Here is a 14,344-nt window from a genome sequence, read left to right as displayed (position 1 = left end):
CAGATCATGGCAGAAATAAAGAGCTACCAGTAATCAGGGCTGGCCTATGTATCACAAACATAAAACTGTATTTGCCACCTCTAAATTAACACTAAGAGGAATTAGGTAATCTTAAATTTACAACATTTGAAAATGTATTAAGGCAGATCAGCTGGACTCAAGGCTAGAATTACGACGTGCCGCACAAACACAGTTCAAAACAGCTGAGATGGAGAGTGCAATCTCACAGATCAGGTTTAAAATTTCCTTTTTGCTTTGCAGCACAGCTCTCGGCACGGTGCTCACTGTAGAGCTTGGTGGGAGAGCGTACCTACGCGGCAGTATCAGCATCCAGGTTTATCAGATACCTAGAAGATAGGCTCTCTGCAGCGAGACGCGCACACACTCAGCTCCAAACTGAACCTGGCTCCTCCTGCAGCTCCATACTGGCAGCTCATGTCATGGGTTCCTTTTTACTTCTACACTGTGAATTTTATATAGCATGTCTTTTATATGGAAAAACAATCTGGCGTAGTAACTCTACACTGGCACTTGAAATACTAAATCTGAAGTCCAATTAATTTGTGACTCATTTTCTTCCACTTCTTGGACAACATGTTCCCAAGAAAATGCCATCTGTAGCATTTATCCTGCCTGTCCAGGAAAGACCAGTCACACTGGGGCTTGGCCAGCCATATCACACAAAACCTAAGAGATTTTCCTGTTAATGAAGAGGCAAAAAGACACAGAAGATCCTCTGAAATCATCTTCCTGTTCTTTTGAATACTTAAAATTAGGTTACTTATTTAGCAATTTAGGTAAACAGACCATTATGAAAAGTCACAGGGGAATAAGCCTTTATGATTTCATTTCTTGATCGTTTCCTGTCTAACTAACTAAACATGAACTCAAATGACACGGATTCCTTTTCTTTTGCATGCAGAATATTTGAATGATTTCTGTCATACTTCTTTGACTAATTTAATCTTCTCCTTCCTGTCAAGGACAATGTATATTAGCAGAAAAGTGGTGGGAAGTGCAAAATCTCTCATAGAACAAAACTTATCACAAACTTGTGTTTCAAGTTAAATCTAGGCAATGATCAATTTTGATGTTCACGGAAACAGGAAAGATGAGGGGGGCTATTCTGCTCTGGTAAACAGAAATTTTACATCACTTTGAAAAGAGAAAAGAGGTGAGAACAGCAACATCTTACAATATGACTAAAACCTGTGGTTAAAATTCCTTGACAAAGCCTGTTCTGCCACGCTTTCAGCCCTGACCTCTGGAGCAGAATTTTAGATGAGCTCAAGCGGTGAAGCACATCTGTGACACTAGCAAACCATCGTTATTACAGCAGAACCACAGTAACTCAACACGCTGCTTGTCTGACTGCACACCAGGACAGCAGACTCTCCACGTCTCAGTCCAGGCACAAAAATCAGCTGTTGCAGAGAGTCCTTGCCAAGAGCGAGCTTTGGCTTGGATTTGTCCCGGTCTGGCTTCACCAAACTACTTGTGCTCCTCAAATGTACAATTTTTGAAAATGGCCTGTAGGCTTATAGCATGGAGACATGCTGAGATATACTTTTCTATATCCTGTTTGAGAAGCCTTGCTGCTTTATAGGATTCTCAGTGACCTTCTGAAAAGACGTTAGCGGTCACCCTACTTTCATCTTACAGGCAGGTTGTAATCCTACCTACACAACTTCCAGACCCTCTTCTCATACACTATAAGTTATAAGGCTATGCTGATTTCTCAGTGCTTTCTGTTAAATCCAGACGTAAAAGCAGAAACTACAAGGGGAAGATCTCTGCAGATCATGCTTGTGCAGCCCAGAGATGAGTCCTCTGTACCTACTAGACTGGCACGAGCTTCCCAGTCTGGGGCCAAGCAGAGCAGCCATGAGAGGGAGCTACAGGGATTAAGATCTGGCTTCTAAGCACAAAGAAGGAACTGACAACACCTAGAGATAGAAGGCTACCTAAACTGTTAAGCAGCAAAGGAAAGTCAGCCGCTCGTAAATGTGTTGTTTTAGATCTTCCTCGCTCAATGACTGGGAATTCTGCTGCTTCTTCTGCAAGACGGAAATGACATCTTTTGTTTGCTTGACCCTGAAGGCAGAGGAAGTTGGAGACTATTTTTTTAACCCTGAGACATGAGAACTTATAGAACATTGTCATTTCCCAAACAGATTTTGTTTTTTATCTTCCTTCTCAGCCTGTGTGGGTTCTGTTTGCCTTATGGATTTTTCACAGAGTTTGCTACCAGCCTTGGACATCTGCAAGGGGCTTTTGCACATGGCTGTCAGTTGAAAGAACGTCCTTCGTAGCTGCGTGCAAATATCCGTGCTACTTGATGGCAGAAATCCCTCTGGTTTTGATCAAAAAACCTTACCACTATATTTGTTATTAGCCATTTTAATTGAAACGTGTCTTATTTCAGAGCACTTTTGAAGTCTGTTACATCAGTAGGGTGAGAAATGCTGGAAAGGAAGGCCGAGGGAAATAGCTGCAGTCAGAAGCTGGCCAACACAACTGAGCATATGGACTTTGCAAAACTCTCCATTCCACTCGGTAGATTTTTACCTCTAAGAGCCTCTTTGGCTGTTGTGCTTCATCACAAAAAGCAACTCTTAGGATAACTCCATCCAGGAACACACAAATTACAGAAGATCAGGCACACAAACAAGTATAACAAAGGCAGGCTGAAGACAAGTCCCATTGTGTGACATCAGACCAAGGACCTATCCAGAATATCTGCAGAAAATTCAAAACTCTCTGTTCATGGCTGTCAGTTCTCAGAAAATAAGGTGAGGAACTTTAGACTTGTCTGCTGGCTGGACGTGTACTTGCTTATTGCTAGGCAACTGATAAACTCCCCTTTTTTCAACAGCCTTGCTGTTAATGCTCTCCTCGCAGCAGCTCTCTCTTGGATCGATGGATACTCAGGACTCAGTAACCAACTCTTGTAACTTATTCCATGTACTAGCAGCTGAACTGATCCACACGAATCAGCTTCCATGTAAACAACCGCTGGCCCTGACTTCTACACTTATGTATTGGGAGCAAGGGAAAGGGGAGAGACTAATGCCAAAGGGCATGTTGACATAGTACAGGATATCCAGGGGGTTCTAGTAGGAGGATGTGCAGCCCTTCACCTCCAGTCCACTAAGGATCCCAAATCTTCACGATGTGAAGACCGTACATTAGCCCTTCCATGAAATAAACAGGAAATCTGCAGTTTAGTACTCAGCTGGTTGGTTTCCACATGGTAAATGGTCTGATGCTGGCACTAACAACACTTGTATTTGTAACTGGCAGAAAGTCCCAGGCACGAGCTATGCTTCTTCCAACATCTGCAACATTGGCATTTGCCTGGGGAAAAATACATTAATGCAAGTGTCTTCTTCAGCTGAACTTTGACTGCTATCTCCTACAACGAGTGGCTGTATGTATGTTCTCTCTTTTGCACGCTGCATGGAGAGGACTACTGGTAGTGTGCGCTGTGCTGCAGAGCTGTGGACGTCCTGCAGAGACAAAAGGCCCATGCTTGGGGTCGGAAGAGTGGCTTAGCTGTGCTGTTCTCTATAGATTATTTTGATCCAAAGACCGATGTTATAACCCACTGCATTTTTTACAGCAGTTAAGTAAATACAAGACTAATGGCAAATGTTTTCATTTAAACTTCAAGCAAGGCACCGCCTATATGTCAATTTGGAACTGGTGTAATGAGCCAACATGACTCTGAATTACAATAAAAGCAAATTTAGGAATGAAATCTACTGGAGACTTAACTGGTCTCAAGTGCATAGTTAGATTTCTAAAATAATAGCTGCAATCCAGCATAACAAACATGACTTGCTTAAAAACAAAAGCTGAAGTTTAACTGTAAATTGCAGTTGGCTTTCATTCCCATGAGAAACTGCAAGATATTTCTTCTTGGAATAACTTCTCAGCAAAGTCATACCAGGGGTACTCCCAGAACCACGTACAGTGGGACTAGGGCTACACAACTCTGCTTTTTTTCCCTCCAGGCTTATCAAGCCTGGCTTACTTAGATCCCATCAGAAAGATTTTTTTTTGACTACTAGTTGTGTCCAGAAATGCTGGGGCTTCGTAGTTGGGCAGAGGGAGGTCAAAAAGTGGGCTCAGCTGGCTGCAGGGGCCGAGGGGAGAGTTGGACCGAGTGACAGCAGCCAGCAGGGAAGTGGGACAAGGGTAAAGGACAATGAGAGCATCTGGGGAGGCAGAAAGGCAGAAGCTGATAGCAAGCACTGGCTGTGAATTGCAGGAGTGGCCTGGTGAGCATGGAAAGGAGGTTGGAACAGGGTGGGGAGAAACCAGTTGGTAAGAGGGGAGGGATAAACATGTACCAACACAGTTGTTGTCTATTTAAAAAAAAAAAAAAAGCAACACCTTAATACTTAAACATATTTCAGAGTCAACACACTTTCAGGCACCTGCACAGAAGCCCTCCGTAGAGACTTTGCTGGCTGTTCATGCTCGCAGAGTGGCATTGGGCAACTCAGGCTGAACAAGAGATGGAGCACGCAGGGCGTACTTAAAAGGTAATGGCCATTTTTACTCTTTTACAACATAAAATTCAGAATAGTTTTTATCAAGTTTTTGCCTTGAAAATGAATAACTTACTGTTATTGCTTTTTACAATATTCTCTTAAATATTCCAGCTACAACTTCCATTGTATTGAACGCACACACACACACGTCTACTACAAAGTTTTCTTTCGAGATTTGCCATCGGCTGAAAAGCACTAGCACCGCTGGACTTACATGAAGTTTTCCCCCAAGAAGAATTATGAAAAACTTTTTGAACTACAAACCAAATTCTGTTTTGTACATGGGTGTAAAGAATCAAACAAACCTTGCAGTCGAGTCACACAAGACAGTGACTGACAACTCGTTTCATTTCCTGGTCTTTGCTCACACTTGTTCTCTCCTCACTGCTGCTGGTGGGAACTGCTCGAGTGAGCTAAAGAGTCTCCAGCAGAGCTCAGAGGGCACTCAAGAGATCAAAGCACAATCAGAAAAGAATGACAGTCCTGCTGGTAAAAGACTGTCCAAGTTGTTCAAAACGTCCTCTAATGAACTGTAAAGCTGTTTCATGTTTGTAAAGTGTCATGGGTAAACTTTAGCACTCAGATAAAATTAAGATCCCGTCGAAGAAAGCAAGTGAAGTAGTTCAGAAAAAGAATCAAAGCAAAGGCCATTTCACTTGTACTCCCTTCACCTCGTCTGCCAGTGGCAGTGAAAAAGATTTCCCTTCTTCCACAAAGACCTGTCTGAGGCATGAGAAAAGGCAGAGTTCTTTCACTGAAAGTTTTGACAGTTCCGCGCAGGGAGATCCAGCCTTTTCCAGCAGCCAATTCTCCGCAGGTGGACAAAGAATTAAGGTGAGCTTAAAAGCAGAGCAGACAGCTTGGAGAAAAGCTTTGCTGTCAGCGAACTTCCAGATGCCTCTTCAGGACATGCTCAGTCCCTGCAGAGGCAGGATAGGGTGGAGGAGCAATGTTCTCAAAGGAGAGAAATGGGTTCGTCTCCAGGCAGAACTTTTTAGGGAATAATCTCCTATCAGTAATCTACTAATTATCAAATTAAACATTATGCCAAGGTACCCACTGCCTCTTACGTATCTTGTAATTTTTTTCCTAACACCTGGCTGAGTGTCACAGAGGAAGCAGTGCTTGATGCCATTGTTTACGCAATTGCTCTCCTCGTGTCTGATCCATTTCAACACCTCTACCAAGTCCCAGGACATTTTTTATTTCCTGGATTTTACTGATGTTCTGAAGAAAAATCCCAAAGAACTCCAGTAACTATAATTTCACAATGTTTCATTCTTAATAAAGGGTAAGATTTATCACTGGATTCTGATGTGTATTTTCCAAATTATATTTACTCCAATAACTGAACAGCTATCTCACTTAAGACTCAATAACATTTTAAGAATAAATACTTTGTAAATTAGAAATAGGGTTTATTCTCCAAGTGATAAAGTTCACATTTGCTTGTGATAATTCAGCTCAGCCAGAAAAGGATTTTTGTAATAGACATGAAAAGGGAGTTTCAGACTGATAAATGCCAAAAATAATTCTGATACATCTAATAAAAATTTCCCTAAGATAGCTGGTTACATATTATCACTCTAGACTTACCATACCGTAGTGCATGGGAAAACAATAATCATAAGATGTTGCAAGCCCGAACTGATGTGTTTGTTTGTTTATGGAAATTTATGTCATCGGACAATGTTTTTGGCATGCTTGAATTTAACAAAAACATTTGGGTTTATGATTCACTTGTACTGTAAAGCATGTATTAAAAAGGCATTACAGTGTATAGATAGTAAGCAAAGTTTGTACTGTCACAAGGTTCTTGATGCATTTGATGACTGTGACAGTGTGACAGTGACACTGTCTTAACTTGGCAGTTCCTCATCACATGAATTAATAATATATTTGTACAGTTCAAGTCATATCTCTCACATGGGACTAAAACGGAGGTCAAGAACATTTCTTTTCACTAACAAGCCTGTGCGTTTAGTACAAAGCTGTTTTCTCTGTAGGACAGTCTCCATACCCAATGCAACCTTTGTAGCCACCAAGTTAGAGAAGCTAGATCATATTCAAGTAACTGGAATCAGCAACGTATACATCACCAGGACTGGATGGCATTACCACAGAGTCCTGAAGGAGCTACAGAGAGAGACTGCAGACTGCTGGACAAGGCACGAGGCCTCTTGTGACAGTCTGGGATGCCAGGCACGAATGATGTGCTAGTACCCCTTTTCCAGGAGGAACTTTGTCAACTACCAGTTTGACTTCTTTTTCAAAGCTGTAACAATGTCCGCTTCGTCTAAGCTTGGTTTCCATACACAAGTCAGGCATCTCTTTGAAATTATTCTATCAATCTCTTTCATGTTTTGCACTTACCATTGATGTTTACAGCTGGCAACACTATAGACATCTTTGGTCTTCTGGTCTTATTATGTGTGGTGGCTGGCAATAACAGGTGGTCCTGAAAAACAAGGGAAAAGATGTGTTAGATCTACCCTGGAAGCATAGAGCTGGGAAAATTCCTTTCCATTCTGTGTTACAGGCATTCCACATAGAAGTATTTATGACAGCTTAGCAATTTCAAATTGTTGAGAGAGTCTTCCAAAAGTCACAGCAGTTGCTCATGCTGTGCAACCAAAAAGAAATCCCTATCGCATGCAGCAGAATATGAAAAGGCCTTGATCATGTGGAAAGAGATGGAAACTACTATTAGGCCCTAGTTCAACAGAGTACTTATGTATATGATTAAAGTAATTGAACTTGACTTCAATGATATTTAAACATGTGGTTAAGGGCTTTGCTGAACTGGAGCCTTTACTGGCAGTGCTGTCTGCTTTCTATATAAATATCGTCTTGCTATATCTATGGCAAGCTCATGCCACATGCCTCTTGCAGCAGGGCTGTATCAGTTAGGGCTGTGATGGGGTGTGAAATACGAGCTCTGCTGACAAAACCTACCAAGGAAGTCTGATGGCAAAGCTATGCTTTGGAAGTTTATTTCAGCTGGGAGGTGGCTAGGCGCTGCCGTAGGACAGAAGGGTTCAAACTGTCCCGGGTTTTTAGCAGCAGAAGCTGCGTCTGCAGGAGAAGCTCCAGACGTGGACCTGACCTGCCTGGAAAAATGCAGCCCTTCCTCAGTTCTGCTTGCTAACTGTTGCTGAACTCACATCACTCAGCTTGTCATCTGGGAAAAGAGGGTTCATACCTTATTGACAGAACTAACAGAGCATAAAGTGTTGGTGCAGGCATCTCCCATGTTGTTGGACTATGCTGATCAAAAGAAGACCACTGTATGAATGGGAAGCTTCCCAAGCTTTTCAAAGATCAGCTGCTCTGACAGAAGGTTGCTTCACCACCTCCTCTCAACATGCAGTGGGCATTGTGAGGGAAGTACGTTTGCTCTCTCCTGGTAATTAAGTGCAAAAGACTGCGTTGATATAGCCGACAAATTCAGTTTAAATTCCTAACTCAGGCTCTAAGTGAAACAACTCTGTCAGTTGCAAAGTATCTTTCCCAGGCTCCAAAGAATCAATTCAAGGGTTTATTTTCCCATGTGTTTGTCCCTCTCAGTCCCAACAGCTCCAAATTCACCCCGTGTCACTGAGAAGAACCAAGCCAGCAGGTGCCACCATGTCAAACACATGGAGACAAACTCCTTAAGAAGTTTTTGCAACTGCCAGAAAAACAGACCTGAACATCTGCCTTTCACTTCTCAAGATCCAGGCATCTATCTCACATAGGTAAAAAGCAGACAGAAGTTTGGTACTTTTATCTTATTTCGTGCTTTCCCAATAGTAAAACTCCCATGGTTTTTTATGAAACTGGCACTCAGAAACCTTACAAGCAGCTCTTCAGCTCCCTGGGTTAAGGCTAAGAACAGGCACACAAACGCCTTATGCTTCTGGACAAGGTTTTGGTAGACTGAATTATACTTCCTTTAGGACACAGCTGTTAATTTCTTAATTTCAGGAGAACTATTTTTCCCATTTTAGTATCTAATCACTCAATTGTTATGTCTAAGATTCAGGGTACTGAGTTACACACAAAGTTAGGTGTTAATATATCAAGGTATCCTGTAGATATTGCAGAAATATCACTGCTTTTCCCCACAAAAAAAGAAAAAAGACTGATGACAAGAAAAAAAAACGACTTCAATAAATGAATATAATTAAAACCATCTTGGTACCAAAATTATAAAGCCACTCCAGCACAATTCTCAGGCTACATGTGTAATTCCCATTTCATTCCTGAACCACTGAGATTAAGACAACATTCAGTAAGACAACGAACTTTTTTTCAAACAACTTAAATTTTTTCACTGAAAAACTGCTCTGAAATTCGATGGGGCCCACGTCTTAAGGGAACAGCCTGAAAGTCAGATGCCCATTAGAAGTGCAGTTTGTAACAAAGTCATGATTTGAGGACTACTTTTAACACTGCTTAAAAATGGTCAGCCTTGTCTTTTTTATTTTTTTTCAATGCTTCTGAGAGTCCAAAATATTATTACCTGGCAAAAAACAAGTACTGTACAGAGGAATTATTAGAAGTTACTACTATTTTCTGCTAACATACCTCAAAATCAGTAAATTAATTGACACAGCTTACTTTTGTTTCTAATGGCACCTTCATTTACTGTATGTATAAAATCTATTAAGAAGTGACACGCAGACTTTACAATCAGAGTCACTCTACGGAAATAAACAACAATGTCATGACAAAGTTACCAAATTACTAGATAGCAACAAAATAAGGAGAATTCCTAATTTTCCTCCTACATCATTACCTTCTTGGCAGACCTTTTAAAAAATCTTCCAGTGCAAAGCAGCAGTTTGAAAGCATAGGTAGAAAAATTGAGATAATCCAGCAGAGGCTACCAAGCTGGTCAGAGGTCCAGAGTCCACATATCTGCATGGAGAGGCAGAGGGAACTGGGCTCCCGCCTTCTTGCACTGACAAGGCTAAGGGACAACCTAACAAACCTATGACCACCAGAAGAGTAGCTATAAATATAATGGAAAAAAGCCTTTGGTGTGGTGCCAAACAACTTACCAGAAAATAAGGTGTAAAATTCAGCTTTCTTAGTTCTGCAGCAGCTAGAATCCATGTTTTTAATACCAGGAATAGATTTAATCTCAACTAATTTTACACTTCTGTGAATTATTTTTCAAAAGCTGCAAAGAAGAAACCCAGCAGATAACCACTATCTGCTCTCCTTCCTCATAGTTCTTGAAACAAAATGACCAAATGACCAAGCTGGTTTTTGCTGATCAGTCAACTGAATGGGCTCAAGCCCCTTTTGCAGGGCTGGTGCGATCCTGTGGCGGCAGTCGGGGGGAACAAGGTCACCCCATGTCGTACCCAGAGTCTACCCCCATATCGTACCCAGGGTCATGCAGCTGGCTCAGCTGAGTGGCCCACACCTGAGCTATTTCCCCTTAGCTTCCAGATTCTGAAATGCCTCCTGGAACTACACAGCACAGCAGTACGTTCATGTACCAACTCACCTGCTACACCACTCTTTTACTGGTATGGTTTGAACAGTGTGGGAACGACTTCTGCTCCCCTAGCAGACAGTGAGACAATGAAGTCATTTCCACTCACGTTTGTGTATCCAAACACGCTTTGGAGTTGCTGCGCAACTTCTCAGTGTTTCAACACCAACTTTGGAGAAGACACACACAGAAAAACCCTGTCAGTGCTACGTCCAAACTACTAGCAGGAGCTAAAGTCCAAAATGCACAGATTGTCTGGAAGTTGAATACAGCCCATCTCTACTACAAAGAGCTGGACAGGTTTTTAGTTCTTTTCTAACCTGGAGTTAAGGAAATTGATCCAGCTCCCTATCATCTTTATCTTTAATAAGCAGGACTGTCCCTCTGACAGTCAGTCCTAACTTGCAAGGTACGATGCAGAATATCATAAATACTTCGCCTGCAGTTTGGCTACCTACAACATTTTCCTGAGTCCAGAATCCTTCAAATAGTCCGCAAGTTTTATTGAAAGTAATACCTAATTATTTGTACGCAACATAAATGAGTGTAAAGTGATTAGAAATAAATCAGACATTTAGAAACATAGTGCAAACGCATTTCTAACATGTAAAACATTTTGTCCTGTCCTATCTTATTCCGAAGTATGCTGAATCGCATCCCATGTGCCATCCCACGTGCATTCAGGGGAATGTGACGCTCTTACTCATCCCTAATTTTAAACACTAGACAAAAATATCTGAAATTAAAACACCGTTTGTGATATTAACACATGGCATAAAACTGAAAATGAATAAAAGCAAATCCTACAAGTCAGCATCTGGCCCATGAGCATGAACATCAACCAGAGGCAAAATAAATCACAGCTATTACCCAACAACAGATGGCTTTGGCTTGGGCCAAGATTTGCACTTAGATGAGATGACAATTTAAATAGACGATGCAGACCTGAAAGTGCTGGCATAATGACTGGAAAAATATCGGCCTGGAAAGACAATATTTCAAGCGAGCCCCAAGCTTCAGCATTCTCATTTTGCTTTTGATCATCTCTATAGTTTGGTGATATTGAAGCCAGATGAGACGTACAGATAAATATAGATATGGATAATAAAAATCCAGCCACAAATGCATTACCTTAATTTATTAAGTTGGGATACAGAAACACATTTTTTTCCTGGGGGTAAAATCTGAAGTTATTTGTTAAACTTCTGATAACAATCACATTTATTAAGTTCTTGCAACCACAAAGCATTGAGGGCACTATATAATTAGGATATAATTAACCAGAGTTGCAAACATTAAGAAATTAGGTACCCCTATAAAATGAATATCCTCACTGAATCTTTTTGCTTTCTTGGCTGTTTCAGTGTCTGCTGATCTGCTTCTGGACTCAACAACACATGGAACTGCAATAGAGATTTTAAGGCTTCTTACGTATGATCAATGTTGTCAAGGCTCTAACAGGGATTAAGCTTTGGAGCCTCATGTATTTTTAACCCCACAGTCAACTGGCAATGGAAAGCCTCATCCACTGTGCTAGAATATTCCCAAACTGGCTGTTCCTGCAGCTTCAGCCTGAGTTGTAATATGGGTGGTTTGTTTCTCAAAGTACCTACTACCTAGAGATGCATGACAATTTGCAGGCATCTTAGCCTTCATTTAAAAAAAAAAATCATCTCTAACTCTCACAGTTACAGAACATAGAGTAAACATCATCACCGCATACTAGGAAGTTTCATTAAATGCAGGAAAAACATGCTAATCCAAAGACCTTTTAATTCATTTTTGTAAAGCTATCATCATTTCCAAAGCCGGACTCTTGGCTTTCAAATGTAAAGAACTGGCAATAGTGCTCGGTTTGGGTTTTGCAATGCATGTTCCATCAGCAATGCTGCACGCAGCAGCAAGCGCTTCCCAGGGGAGCAGTATGCCACATAATTACAGGCAATCTATGGAGCTCCTCCCCCATTTCTGTTTGTTTGAAAGAAACAACCATGAATTAACGCTTGCAGCCTGCCTGTGATGTCGGAAAATAATATTGGTGCTATAGGAAACATTTAGAGTAGAAGTACATGCATTTGTGGAGTATCCGAGTGGCATGGGACACAAAGGAACAGATTTCCAAACCACCAAGGCTCTGCACTCTCAGTATGAGCTGTGTTTCCTGCTACCCCTGATGTGACTTTATTGTCAAATCAACTCCTCTAGAGTTTTCTTACCTTCCTAGCTGATGTACTTAGGTATGGATAAGTATTTTTCAAAAGCTCTTTCAAGTGTCCTGCACAAAAGCATCACCTACCCAAAAATAATGAACACAACTTGATTTACTTTAACTTGAAATTACTTTAACGTGATTTACTTTATTACAGTGTTTTTAGCACATCTGCCTTTGTAAGCATTGGTTGTCATGCCGTTAACAGGCAGGCCGTGCCTCTGACCTTTCCCTGCTGGTTTTGGGCACGTACCCTGCAAAGTGTAGATGTGCTCCACGTGGAAGCCGTGACTCCTCTCCTGTAAGACAGACCCTATCTTTGCATCTCTCTTCTCACAGACTTTGTTAAGATGTTCAGATGAGCCCAGCCCATTAGAGATCCATCTCCAAAGAACTAATGACATAGTTTTCAAAAACAAGTGACATTTGTTACTTTACAGGAATAAAAGCTCCACAGAGACTGGACTAAAATACCAAAGGAAAACCTTAAAGTGCTGTTCTCGTAACTTGCCTTGATGAGGAGGTTTGATCTTTACCACTGCCTTGGAAATGAGCAATGTGCTAGAATATCACAACTGACAAAGCCACTGCCAAAGCGGAGAGGGCAAACAAAGCCAGGCGCCTCGGCATGCCAAAGGGTACTCTGTCCAGACAGCTTTAGAAGATTTCTGACAGTAAACAAACATCGTAGCTGGGCATTTGTTCATCTGTTTATGACTAACAGGTCTCCCAGGGAATCCTGCCTCAATATCTTCCAGCTTGAATCTTCACAACTGTGATTCTCAGACCGTATTACAACTACTGCCCATGCAGACTGAAGAGCTTCCCACATCCGACTCAAGTGCTGGCAGTTCCCCAAAGCTGCTGAGGGTACCATTTTTATTTAATCATGCTACTTTTATTACTGCCCAGCATGTCCTGATAGCTTAAAAGCTTATCTATCAACTATCCAGCCACACCTAGTGATCTCAAGATGAAGCAGATACAAACCAAGTGTTTATTTCACCACAAAAGCCGTGCATGAAATCCATGTATCATCTTTCATATTTTTTCTGACATCTGCAGGGATTTCAGGTCAATGAGATGAGACTGGAACTTCTTTAGAGCTACGCTTTTGGCCACACAAAGCCTGTGAGATTAAAATGTGCTTCCACAGGCCCCAAAAGCTACATGCAACCTCAGAGATGGCCCTGGACGAGCCCTTTGAGGAGGTGGAGTGTTAAAAACCCTGAGCCGACAGCGGGGTTGCTGGGAGAGCTTTGCTTTCATCTACCACAGACTTCACACTTTCTGAAAATTTCAGAATAATTGCTTCAGGCTGTCTGGCTGTTGCCTGAGATGTGACGTTTATGTCCTGATCTCCTAAGTAGGCCATCAAACCTGCACTGAGCGCCATTACAGTCCTTGGCATGCTCGTCCTGACTAGGAAACCCTAACTGGGAAGCTGGAACCTGGTCCTCCACACAGCCATGGCTGAACCCCAGCTGCTCTCTGGGGCATGCCTCTTTGGGCTCCAAAGGAAGCTGTTCTCGAGCTTCCTTTCCAGTAAGTTCTAGAAGGGAACTTCCTGCAGCCTACCCATGGCCTAAGGGCTGAATCTCATTTTCCTCAGCAGTTCCTGACAGTGCCAAGCACATAACGAGGCCCATGGTGTAAATGAGAATCATGCCTTGGCATATCTGTTTCTGGTTTCCTCTGTCTATTCGAAGAACAACTGAAGAGGACGTGTAAGAAAGTTTACAAATTTGTACAGGAAGTGGCTGTATAATTTCACTATTGATTTGTTTGGGTGATGGCAACCATATGGTGTCCTGAGGATACACCACAGTGGATGCAGCAGTGGTCCGCCTAAAAACGCCAGCAGTTCCTGCAATGTTGCTTTTGCTACCAGAGGACATTAAACAGAGAGGTCACTGTAGATGGGAGGGTGCCTCCGAAACTACTGCTATCCCACCGGTGCAGTCTGACCCTCACATCTGAAAAGCATGGGCATGGTTTTAAGAGAAGCTAAAAAAAGAGAAAAACAGTTAAAACCTTTACACAAACCACATAGCCACATTATTTGGCCGTTATACTACAAACCATGAA

General features: G+C 41.9%; 1 protein-coding gene across 2 annotated transcripts in view; it reads right to left on the bottom strand.

Annotated features, from left to right (window-relative positions):
- ATF6 (activating transcription factor 6) overlaps window positions 1–14,344 on the bottom strand; it is a 78,561-nt gene that overhangs the window by 11,042 nt on the left and 53,175 nt on the right. For both annotated transcript variants that reach the window (XM_040564677.1, XM_040564678.1), the window contains exon 15: window positions 6,933–7,017. In XM_040564677.1, coding sequence (XP_040420611.1) covers window positions 6,933–7,017 — 85 coding nt within the window. The remainder of the gene's footprint in view (window positions 1–6,932; window positions 7,018–14,344) is intronic.

The sequence above is a fragment of the Cygnus olor genome, chromosome 8 (assembly GCF_009769625.2).
Source record: "Cygnus olor isolate bCygOlo1 chromosome 8, bCygOlo1.pri.v2, whole genome shotgun sequence".
Lineage (NCBI taxonomy): Eukaryota > Metazoa > Chordata > Aves > Anseriformes > Anatidae > Cygnus > Cygnus olor.
Note: the sequence above shows the minus strand (reverse complement) of the source record. Positions and strands in the feature narration are given on the sequence as shown.